Here is a 12,141-nt window from a genome sequence, read left to right as displayed (position 1 = left end):
TAAGTAATTTAATAAAAAGTATGTGATTAATGTTAAAAAGATTGCCTTTGTAGCTGTTTTCTGAATGTGAACAGCTCTTGTACTTGAACCCTGTGTACTTCACAGAATCATGGCTGGGTGCTTCACATAGTTACATAGTAAACATTTAAAGTAATCCTCTATGGCTTAGAATATATTACTTACTGGGAACTTTTGGGAATGTCTAGTCCAGGGGTGTCAAACTCATTTTTGTCACGGGCCGCATCATAGTCATAGTTTCCTTTGGAGGGCCATTATGACTGTCAACCCAAGTCTGGTCTTCGGAGCCCTTATCCATCCTGTTTTAGGTGCAGCCCTTCTACGGCACACCTGATTAAAATGATCAGCTCATCAGCAAGCTTTGGAAAAGTACACACACACGTGCACACAAGCACACACATGCACCCCCCCCCCCCCCCCCACACACACACACGCACGCACGCACGCACGCACGCACGCACGCACGCACACACACGCATCTTTCTGCATATTCTCATTTATTTATTAATTTATTTAATCATTTAAAACTCAAATATTTTTTCTTGGCGGCTCGGTGGCGCACTGGGTAGCACGTCCGCCTCACAGTTAGGAGGGTGCGGGTTCGATTCCACCTCCGGCCCTCCCTGTGTGGAGTTTGCATGTTCTCCCCGGGCCCGCGTGAGTTTTCTCCGGGCACTCCGGTTTCCTCCCACATTCCAAAAAACATGCTTGGTAGGTCGATTGAAAACTCCAAATTGTCCCTAGGTGTGAGTGTGAGTGCGATTGGTTGTCTGTCTCTGTGTGCCCTGCGATTGGCTGGCAACCAGTTCAGGGTGTCCCCCGCCTACTGCCCGATGACGGCTGGGATAGGCTCCAGCACGCCCGCGACCCCCGTGGGGACTAAGCGGTTCAGGAAATGGATGGATATTTTTTCTTGGTTTTATGTCATCTTAAAAATTGAATAAACTGCAATGTGTAAAATCATCCACTGGTTGGTGCTGTGAAAAAAGGTCATTTACACCCAATTCTTTATTTTTGTTACAATAATTATACATCTCAGTGTGCACGTAAGAGTGAAGTGCTAGAGAGTTGTGGGAGTGAACCACAAATAGTGACTCAATTACAGTAACAATACAATAGTATTTCAATTCCAAAATCACATACAAACATACTTGGTATTACATTAAATAATGAAGGGCATAATACGTATAAAATACTTGGCAAGTAGATGCATGTATTTTTACAATCAAACAAATTTGACTGTCTCCAAAAAGTCAATAATTGCAACTGTCCAACAAATTGCTTTCCATAATATTACAAACATTAAATTACAAAGGAACAAATAAGCAGCAAATCACATGACAATATTCAGATAAACCCAGTAAACAATTGAATTATGCAGTGTTCAGAATAGCCCCAGGACACCGATAATTTAAAAACCGGCCTCAAGAAAACTTAGCGGTATTTCACATTTTACAGATATGTTACACTTGACTCCAAAATAAGGAATTGTGTGGAAAAATATCCCCGTGGATTAATCTATATATAATAAAAATCCTGCCAGGATGTGATAGACACAAAGTCAACTTTTAAAACGTTCAATTATTTGTCTTCCTTTGATATGATAATAATTTGATGTGCACCGATGAGAGTTTTGTTAACATTTAGAATAATAAAGGCTAGTGTGCAAAGAGTGTATTTGTTAGCAGCAGGATTTTTTCTTCTCCAGTGAGCTTCTGACCAACTGGACAGTCTTCTCTTTGTCTCGATCCTCTTGCTCTTTCAGGGTTCTGAGAGACACAATGGGATGAAAACCAAGAAGTCATAAACTCTTCAGTACATCCAAATGTACTACATAATGTGTACCGTCTGTATCCTATTTGTTGAAACCATGACTTGTTACAAACTCTGATTTTTTTAATCAAATATGTTGAGTGGTTGCGAATAATACAATGTCAATCTCATTTTGCCAAAATATTCTTTCAAACAATTAGATGTTGCTAAAATCAGAACTTTACTAATTTATCATCCCTTCAAAAAGGCATTTCGCGAGGCACAAAAAAAACATCTAATTATCTCTGCAGAAAAATTCCCACCTCGTTTCAGCACACTTAGCAAATGAATTTAGGTGCGAGTGTGTTTCATTTTATTATTATTTTTGCAATAAAGAGAAATGACCTACCTAGCCAAATGAAGCATAGCCTCCATCACATTATACCCTGAGCATGCACTGCACTCAAAGAAAGTCATCTGACAGTCCTTAAAAGAACACACACACAAATCATGAGTTTAATACAATTTATCTATAGCTGCTAACAGAAGTGCCTCAATAGTATCATTTTCTATTTCACCAATAGACATACCTTAGCTAGCCTCATGCCCATTGCTTTATGCACTTGTCTCGTAATTTCTAAGTCAGTTTTGTTTCCCAGCAGCATTAAAGGTATATCTTCGCCCGCGCCCTCCTATAAACAAGAGACAGGAAATATAGACAGTCACAGAAATCGACTTATTGTTGCTATCATGAAACGGGCGAATAACGTCAAACATTAAATTTTACCTTCACGCTTGTCAGCCACTGTCTAACAGCTGTGAAACTCTGCTCAACTGTTATGTCATACATCACAACCACACCATCAGCTTTGCGAAAAAATTGCTTGGTGATGCTTCGGTACCTGAGAAGGGATGAGACGTTAAAATGAAAAAGCAGAGGCTGTTATGAAAGAAAAGGAAAAAAAGAACTTTCAAAGCAGCGCCAAACTAAAAAAATGACAAATCTTTGGGTTTTGATTAAAAGTAGATGTTTCTTTTGATTAAAAGCACAGCACTTTCAAAACACATGTCACCATAAATCATCAAAAAGAAAATGTATTCATGTGTCAAGTGCCTGATTTACCGTTCCTGCCCTGCGGTATCCCAGACCTGCAGCGCCACCTGGCTGTTGTCCACCATTATTGTCTTCACGCTGTAATCTATGCCTGCAAATACAATTTGATGGAGATATTTAAAAAAAAAGATAAATATCTAACCAACATATTTGATTTCTGCATTTTACATTATCTCCTACCCAGCTTCACAATTCTAATTTATGGACTGATATAGCTCAGGGATTCATACCAACTGTAGCACAAGTGTCGGGGTTGAAACAGTCATCACAAAAGCGTCGAAGGAGGGAGGTCTTTCCGACACTGGAGTTTCCCACCAGAACGATTTTAAAGAGCCGCTCGGGCAGTGACAGACTGCTTTCCTCCTACACATACAGAAGCAATGCTGATCAAATGAAGAAGTGACATAGTTTACTCCCCACTAAAAAAAAGGGAGAAAATAGTACAAAAATGCTGATAAGCTCACATTTATGCTGGTCTCCTTGCCGACAGGTTGGCCCCTTGGAGACAAGGGAGTTTGACTTCTTTCTCCAGCTCCCTTAGACAGTTGCAACTGAACAGGGTAAATATCACTCATCACCAAGTCTATATTCTCGTCATGGTCTGACACTTCCTCGCCTTCAATAAATGGCTGCAGAGAGATTTGGGTCTGAGTGCCATTTTGGAGCAAATGTGGGAGATGGTCCTCCTCGATAGAGATGATCCTCTGCAGGTAACCTCTGGTCATTTTAGGACTACCTGAGTTGCTTGACACATTGGCTGGATTCTGCCTTACATCTTCCTCCTCCCTGCATATAACATTTTAAAAACAAGCAGAGATTAAAGTATACTTTCTATTTTGTTCTTGAAAGAAATTGAACAAAAGTAAAGAGGAACTTCCGAAGTCAAACACCAGAAAAGTGGTCAAATTTGAAGTTCAATCTATTTTATCAGAAACATAAACATACACAACATTGGCTTCTCAGTACAATATTATAAAAATGATTTTACTAAGCAGCTGCCATGTTAAACATACAGTCACTCAAACATTACATAATAATGAACCACAAAGGTAACGATGAGTTACCTGCCAACAGCCACATATTAATTCCTGCAACATTTATAAAAGACCATTTTGTCTGGCATCTCAAAAGCCTGAGTAGGTTTGCTATATTCAAAAAATATATATATTTAATCTCCTTTCTATTCCATTCATCATGGTTATGGATACCAAACAGTGTTTGGACAGTTAGGAAGCAGGAATATTCATTTACTTTTGTTTCTTTTTAAATTACAGCAACGACAAGTCAATAAAGTGTTATTGAAAATATTTGTGTTTAACTTTGCAGATTCCTCTGCACATACTCGATGCTTTTACCTTTCAGGCAAGTAGGTGTGTCTCCCAGCATGACATAAAGACCTTGGTTGTAATCCTGTATTCTTACAATTTTGGGGTTTCTGTAAAGCCAAACACGAGTGATCAGATTCATTATTTGTCTCTTTATCTTTTGAATTTTTAGAGTCATACAACAAAGTAACATGAGAGTCTTGTTTCATACATGTCACAAACCTGAATGAAAATGTCTTTTTCATCTCGTAGATGTTTGTTCATTTCCCTGAAAAAGAAAATACTGAAGATAGTTAAATATTTTCAATGATACTGCGGATTAGTATTCAGTGATTATAAAAATAAAAAATAAAAAATAAAGAACAAAGCCGACACATACAGGGCCAGCTCTTGAAAACAGCCGGAATGTCTCAGAGATGAAAGCGACACAAGAGTGGAATAAAAGTTTCAGAAGTGGGCTACAGCTTGATTCACTGACTCAGCGCCAGTGAATTTGACAGTGCAAAATAAAACTGTCAACAAAAATAAATCATAACATTGTGACATATCTTCTTGTATCCAGTTGACTTTTCAGACAAATAAGTTAGTTTACCCAAACTAAGTTCCCAAAAAATATTCAAAGTGTTTTGTCTTTTATAGGTGCTGTTAACACCCATGCAAATATCCACACCTCATCAGGTCCAGTTGTTTGAGGAGGCTTGCTCGCTCACGCTGGAGTCCCTCCGTCAGTCTGTATATTTCCCTATTACAAATGCAGTATTGTGATAATAACACTTTTATAGTTTTTTTACTAATTATAGAGGCGCTTTACAGTGAGTGCAACAAGCAAAGTGCTAAACATAAAGGGCAAAATGCTGAAATTAAAGAGCTGGGGGTCATTACTCACAACTCCCTCTCCTCATTGAGTCTTGCGGACTGCTCGTGGAGCAGACTCAGCTGCTCCTGTGCTAAGAGCAACTCTTGACTAGTGTGATCCAGTTCCTTGGAGAGTTCATCATTTGTCTTCTTCAGCTTCACGTTCTCCACCTTGGTCACGTGTTGCTCACTGTGAAGCTCCTGACACTGATCTTCTAACTGCAAAAGGACCAGTAGTGGCAAAGCGACCACATTATAGTCAGGCCAAGATTTTATGTGTATCATTCAATAAATTGCTACCCACTGCATCAGTGACATCAGTGAAGGTAGTTCTCCATCCATCCGTTCACTCATCCATCCATCCATTCACCCACCCATCCATCCGTTCACCCACCCATCCATCCGTTCACCCACCCATCCATCCGTTCACCCACCCATCCACCCGTCCACTTGTCCACCTGTTCACCCGTCCACCCATCCACCCACCCACCCACCCACCCACCCATCCATCCATCCATCCATCCATCCATCCATCCATCCATCCATCCATCCATCCATCCATCCATCCAAAGCCGTGAGTGTTTGAACATTTGAAACTATGTGCAAAATGCACTCTGCACTCTTCAACTCTTTACTCACCCTCCTTTGCTTCTGAAAGAGCTGCTCTAATTCTTTCTCCTTGGTGATCAGCTCTCTTTCAAGGTCTTGACTGCGAGACACAAACCTTGTGTAGTCCTTCAGAGACGAGAAAGGAAGTTACAAGCACAGAGCTCAACGACATCAAATGAATGAGATGCATTTTTTGGTGATTGAGTTTGAAAAAAATAACTTTTTTTACTTGCAGAACAATCCTTTCTCTTTCATTCTTTATTTGTTGCTCCATTTCCTCGTAAAGGTGATGGATCTCATCGTCATGTGTAGCTACTTTTCTATAAGACATACATAGTCCTGTTTGCATCACAATAAAGTTGGTTGAAATGATTTTCACATTAAAGTTGTCTTATGCAGAATTTATTCATGTTGTTGCTTTTGATAGAATCTAAGAATATACTATGATTTTTACAGGATGTAGCTGTACAGCTGAGGAAAATTTCTTGCCAACAGCATTTTTTTAATGAAGCAGCTCGTTAGTCAAACGCTGTTACTCATGTCATAAAAGCCTGAATAAACTCAAAATAATCCACACGTATAGGATATTCCCTGACCGTTTCAGAGCGCTCTCCATCTCCCTTTTTTCCTGGTTAGCCTCAATTATCTGGGATGTTACCCTCGCCAGGAAGTCTTCAAAATTGGATAAAAGGTGTGGTTCGTCTCGCCGTAGCTGAGCCCACAAGCTGCGTACTTCTGCAGGACTAATGACACAGAGGGTTACAAGTAAACGTGCATTTTAGATGAGGTGCACTAATGCTGAGATAGAAATGTATGTTACTTATAATTTACACTGAAGCAATCAAATTATAGTGACCTAGTCAATTCAGAAGTAGTAACTTTCAAAGGTTACAACAAATATTGATCATTTAAGAATCTTTTTTTGGGGGCATCATTCTGAAATAATCCCGACTCTCAATCATATCTAATTGTGACACAAAATTAGTAAAAAGACTAAGTGATAAGTGAAACAACAAAATATCCCGCTGAAGAATAAAGTTCAGAGACACATTTCTGTATAACTGTCTTTCATGTATTGCAGTAAATGTCAAATGTCTGGTTAGGATCAATAAAGGTTAGTGATGCCCAAAAGGATGTGATTTGAAAGGTCATGTCTCATCACTAACTTTAGATCTGATGGGCAAGATGTGCGTCACCTGCTTTTTGAATTTGTATTTTGAGTTGCCTGTGAAAACTTAGTTGAAAATAAAATAGTTCTAATTTCAAGTGCAGTCTATATAGTACATATATAATATACCAGGCCAAAACAGACAACAAAAATAATTACAACTGACAGAAACAACACTAAAATTTGGATCGTGAAAAGAGATACTATCTCTGATTAGATTTCAAGTAAGATTGTTGTAATTTTCAAAACGTAATCAACAAAAAAATTGCGCTTCATTGCATAATTCCCTTCCTAAATGTTATGAAGAACAAGGAGGAGGTCATACGCATGCAACAGCATTTCACAAAGAATGGAAACATTGAAATGGTTATGCACAGCTCACTGCGGTTTCAACTTTGGGGCCTCTATTTAGGACATCCAAAGTGCAAAATCTAAAAATGCACTGAGATTGTGTATAATAAATCATACAAAAACTGCAAGCAAACTTGGGTTCACAGAACAAATGGGGTTTTAATTAGTGCAGCAGACTACATATTTTTCTAATGAAATGCCTCGTGTGCTTATAGTACCACATTCAAAAATGAAACAAAAGTAGATTAATTGTGTTCTTTCACAAAAGAGCCATTGTTATAGTTGATTTGAGTGGAATAGCACTCTGTGGGACCATTTTCAAATGAATAGAGTCGAAAAGCTTGTGGGAAACACATAGAACAAATCATTTTGAGTATTAAACTACTTGAAGTTGCCCACATGAGTGGGCAAACACACACAATACTCACTCTTCAAAGACGTTGTTGGCTCCGAGGCGCTCCATCAGCATGGAAAAATGTTTCTCCTCGTCATCCTCTGAGGTCACCGTGCTCTCTTCCCACCGGCTGCGGTAAAGGACCTCTGGAGACTTTACGCAGTGGGGTTTATCCCCCATGTCGTCCTTTAAAGAAATATTTCTGCCAGACAAAAAATCACCTAGAAAACAGTTGAGATCCAAAACATAAAACACATGTTCATACTGTATCGGTGTTGTCGTCAATAGGAACATTCAAGTCAAACCTACTAAAGCCAGTGGAGAACTCATCGAGGGTTAGAAATCCATTGCTGTCAGAATCAAGGGTGTCAAACACTTTCTCCAGCTCGTCCGCATTGAGAGGGAGCTCGCCAAGCAGTCTCTGTTTTACATGACGCGAGCAGCTGTTATTGTCAAGGACACGACCAGAAGGAGAATACAAAAGTGGAGCTCTCTAATATTTAAGTGCCTCCGTGCAGTAATAATAAATAGTAAGAACCACAACAATAACAATACTGATACTTATATAACACTTTGCAATGCACCCAGGATGCTTATAAATAACCCAGTCGAGGCTAATTTGATTCTTTTTAAACACAGCAATGATTGTAACGTACCATTTAGTGATACTTGTGTTCATGTACTGTGCACACCGTGAACCATCTGGAATATTCCCAGTTGATACAGTAGGTTCCTCAATGTTTGACCAGAGCAACTGACCAGAAATAGGGCAAGATAAAAACTTTTCCAAAACTTTACAGCTGACCAGAAATGGGGGCAAGTATACCCGTTCAAGATAAAAACTTTTCCAATACTTTACAACTACAGCAAATACGTACACGTAATAATTATTGCACTTTACCAGATTAAAACAGACAAATGGTATTAACGGTGTATTCATGAGAGAAAATTACAGAGCAGTGAAGGGATTAAATATTTCTTAAAAATCGGTTTATCTACAGTTTGGCCCCTACCAGCATTGTATGTGAGCTTCTAAAATAAATGTAGAAATTATTTTCTCAGCCCTCATATTTATCAATCCAACCCACTTTTGAGTTCCTGGGAAGAAAACATATTGGAGTTGTCCTTGGGCAGGATATACCCTGGACAGGTCACCAGGCAGTACATTACATACAAACAACCATTTGCACACAAGCATTAGAGCAATTTCAAGCACCTGGAGATAACCCGAGCAAGCATGGTGAGAACATACAAACTCCACAAAGAAGGGCCTTGGTGGAAAATTTAAAGTTTGAGCCCTGCATGACGTACTGCAAAGAGAGACTATTTGACATGGGAGGTACTCTTAGCTAAAGGTCAAATCCAGTAGAGGTCAAGCCAACAACTCGTGATATTTACGGCCCAGCATTTTTTGAAGAAGGAAAAAAAGAATCCCAGCCACACCTTTGTAGGCAGTGTGGTATTCAGGATATATTTACACTGCTGCAAGTGTTGATAGAGGCCACCCATTTGATCCAGGATGGGGATAAGGAAATGGTAGCATGCGGTGCGTTATCGCATCTATTACATCACAAAACGGGTCTCCTGAACGCGGCAGCATAACAAATATCCAATGATATACGTAACTCACAGCACCAAGTGGTGCTTCTAAAGCCTCATTAGAGCAGGCTGTGATATCAAAGCTTCACTATACATGTGTTCATGAGTGCTTCATCAATGGATTGGTAACATCAGAGAGACAAAGTAAATCTGCACAATAATATGTGTGGGGAGCTTGGATCACAAAGCGTTTGGATTGCTCACTCTACTATCAATGCCGCCTTCCCCTTTAACTCTTTGTTGTCCTGTTTTTGAATAAACCACATGAGGTATCTTCATGTCTAATTCATCACTGATGAGAGAACAAATTGTCCTTGTTTTGCACAGTCAGATTAAATAAAACATCCCCCCCAAAAATGAAACAAAAACAGTTATATGACAGAATGTTGCTAATTTATTTAGATGGAGGGGGGTGCATTAGAATTTCCAAATATGAATTCAAAAACAATTTGATCACCTCACTCACCTGCATGTCACGTCGGGTGATGAAGCCCTTTTTCTCAATGTCACAGACCTGGAAGAACTCGTGCGTTTTCTCCAGGACAGTGTTTTGACCAACATGTCCGCTCTCCCGCTTTGGCCACTCACTCTCACGTTTGAGGGGTGCTTCGGTGCTTCCATGCCCTCGCTGCGCCATCCTAAACCCAGTAGCGGTGCTGGTGAGGGCAGAGGAGACCGTTAACGCTGCCATGGTAGAAGTAAGTTGCTTGTGATGTGGGCACCTCAGTCGTACTTCACATGAGTCAGGTGCTTACAGGCTAAACAAGCATCAGATGCTTTCAGCAGTATAATGCATCATCTCTTAGCAACCGCCTCATTAATTGACACCGGGTGCTAGAATAGAGAAAAGAGAATACAAAATTAAAAATGGCATCAGTATGACGCAAAACACAAAATATTGTAAACAACAACCACAAAACGATAATATAGTATATACATATATATGTATTTGCATCTCAAATATTCAGGTTATTTTTTTTTTAGTGTGACAAGAGATTTTTATTGAGTATTTGTTAGTACTCCTACTCAGTTAAAGGTTTAATTTACTCACAATAAGTGCCAGATAGACATCTGATCCACTAACACAATGTACTCAACAGATAAAGACTTCAACTTCTTGTTCGCACAAACTCTCACAAAGAAGGCAAAGCCACTACACGCAATGGAACCACCTTGAATCTTAGGACTCCTACTCAGTTAAAGGTTTAATTTACTCACAATAAGTGCCAGATAGACATCTGATCCACTAACACAATGTACTCAACAGATAAAGACTTCAACTTCTTGTTCGCACAAACTCTCACAAAGAAGGCAAAGCCACTACACGCAATGGAACCACCTTGAATCTAAAAGAGGAAACCTGAAGAGGAAGTGAACGTCTTTTTTTTCTTCATTAAACCACATTGTCGCATCTCGAACAAGGTGTTGTATTGTCTGGAGGAAAGGTATTGTTAAGAACTCCTTCGTTTTTTATTGAGTTTGATTAACACTTTGTGAAAAATATATATTTCGACTGAAATTCTTGCCACAAAAGCAAAACCAAATTCAACATACTGTAGATTACCATTATGCATTGCACAGTAACATTGTGGAGTATTTGAACAACAGTGACATATGCTCAGCATAACTTTGTAGACGTAGCATAGGAGGACCCCATAAGTAGAGCTCAGTTTAAAGAACTTGAAAGAGCTGTCAGATATTGGTTGCTTAATGCTTAGTGTTCAGAGCATAAACAGTGACATCATTTGTTGGAGTATTATTGTCTGTTTATGACATTCCTCTGTGCTGCCACTAACTATAGCGCGTTTTACAGAAAAAAATATTTTGCAATTCAAATGAAATACCAGTAGGCTTTCATAGTAATACTGAAACGAGAAGTAAACCGGAACAGGCGCATTAGATCATTTTATTGAGGGATGACACCTCACCGCACAACAAATTAAAATGCAGAGAAAAGCTTGAGCAAAAACCACGGTGAGTTTCGCAATTTTACCCATTGTTTAAAATTCACTTCCTTGTCATGCTAAACTGCCGAGGAGAGTTGCAGGTCTCTTGACATTGCAGTCGTGTGTACGTGCACGTTTAAATACATTCTAGTTGAAATCAGTCACCTAGTGCCAGCTTAATTTATCTGTTAAATATAACAAATGACCAAGACGACGTACGTACCAGAACAGTGGAAAAAATGCGTTCTCGATAGATTAATTCATTGACAACCTGTTTCGTTTCACGCAGATGAGTGAAAACAAGTGTGACTTGCTGCAGTGGTGGAATTTGACTGACTGCACGCCGGATGAGCAAACAAAAGGGGCGGGGCTGTTATCAAGTATTACTATAGCAACGACACCCAAGTTTCTGGTCCATTTTATCCCCACAATAAAATATTACAATAAAATAAATCTTGAATAAGTGTTATCTACAAAAACTTGAAGTACTCATTGACACTTGACGGTCTCCAAACTTTTATTCGGAACATCAGCAAAATGTTACTAATTTTGAATATATCTAATTAAATAAATAAATATATAAACATATAATATAACAGTTAAAACTTACGGTCGTAAAGGCGCATTGCATCATTTTAATTCAGGTTTTTGCGTGCATTTTTGTTTGTGCCTGCATCTAGGGTCGGCGGGCAGGGAGTAGTACCCAACAACATCCAGCAGATGGCCATGTTTATCTTTATAAATTCTACCCCCAAGTACGTAAGTGCAGCTCTTGGCTGCGGCCTTCCTGAATGACTGCATTTTGTCTACGAGCTTTTTTTTTTTTTTGCCATGGGCACTCCGACTTTCTCCTGCATTTCACAAACATGCATCTTGGGTTTTTGTAAATCTTGTCTACAGACAATCATGATACAAACAGTAAATACAGCTACTTAAATGCTATCTAAATTTCCAAACTCCTATCAAATTAAAGACCCAATAGAGGGACCTAGGATATAGTGGGCCCCAAA

The 12,141-nt window shown here is 39.2% G+C and overlaps 1 protein-coding gene across 5 annotated transcripts; it reads right to left on the bottom strand.

Annotated features, from left to right (window-relative positions):
* Positions 1-993: 993 nt before the first annotated feature.
* Positions 994-11,480, bottom strand: cracr2aa (calcium release activated channel regulator 2Aa). 5 transcript variants are annotated; one of them, XM_049724399.1, is made up of 19 exons: positions 11,355-11,480; positions 9,919-10,019; positions 9,652-9,841; positions 7,896-8,007; positions 7,621-7,807; positions 6,270-6,416; positions 5,903-5,993; positions 5,704-5,799; positions 5,096-5,283; positions 4,880-4,951; positions 4,432-4,477; positions 4,240-4,319; positions 3,349-3,670; positions 3,115-3,247; positions 2,894-2,975; positions 2,558-2,672; positions 2,361-2,462; positions 2,180-2,256; positions 994-1,787 (listed from the first exon to the last, which is right to left on the bottom strand). In XM_049724399.1, exons 3-19 carry the CDS (start codon positions 9,820-9,822, stop codon positions 1,700-1,702), a joined length of 2,109 nt encoding a protein of 702 aa, XP_049580356.1. In that variant the 5' UTR covers positions 9,823-9,841; positions 9,919-10,019; positions 11,355-11,480; the 3' UTR covers positions 994-1,699. The 5 variants fall into 5 exon arrangements, with proteins under 5 accessions (XP_049580356.1, XP_049580357.1, XP_068507183.1 ...); XM_049724400.1 differs by having other exon boundaries at positions 9,941-10,019; XM_068651082.1 differs by lacking the exon at positions 11,355-11,480 and adding an exon at positions 10,237-10,366.
* Between the last annotated feature and the right edge of the window lie 661 nt (positions 11,481-12,141).

This window comes from Syngnathus scovelli, chromosome 6 (assembly GCF_024217435.2).
Source record: "Syngnathus scovelli strain Florida chromosome 6, RoL_Ssco_1.2, whole genome shotgun sequence".
NCBI classification, from domain to species: Eukaryota; Metazoa; Chordata; class Actinopteri; order Syngnathiformes; family Syngnathidae; genus Syngnathus; species Syngnathus scovelli.
The sequence above is the reverse complement of the archived record's forward strand: the minus strand, read 5'-3'. Positions and strand labels throughout refer to the sequence as shown.

Coding starts and splice junctions, on each gene's coding strand:
- cracr2aa (XM_049724398.1), bottom strand. CDS start 9,876: ATGGCAGCGTTAACGGTCTCCTCTGCCCTCACCAGCACCGCTACTGGG. Junction 4,952..5,095: donor CTCAATGAGGAGAGGGAGTT/GTGAGTAATGAC, acceptor CATTTGTAATAG/GGAAATATACAGACTGACGG. Junction 4,320..4,431: donor AAAAAGACATTTTCATTCAG/GTTTGTGACATG, acceptor TTGGCTTTACAG/AAACCCCAAAATTGTAAGAA.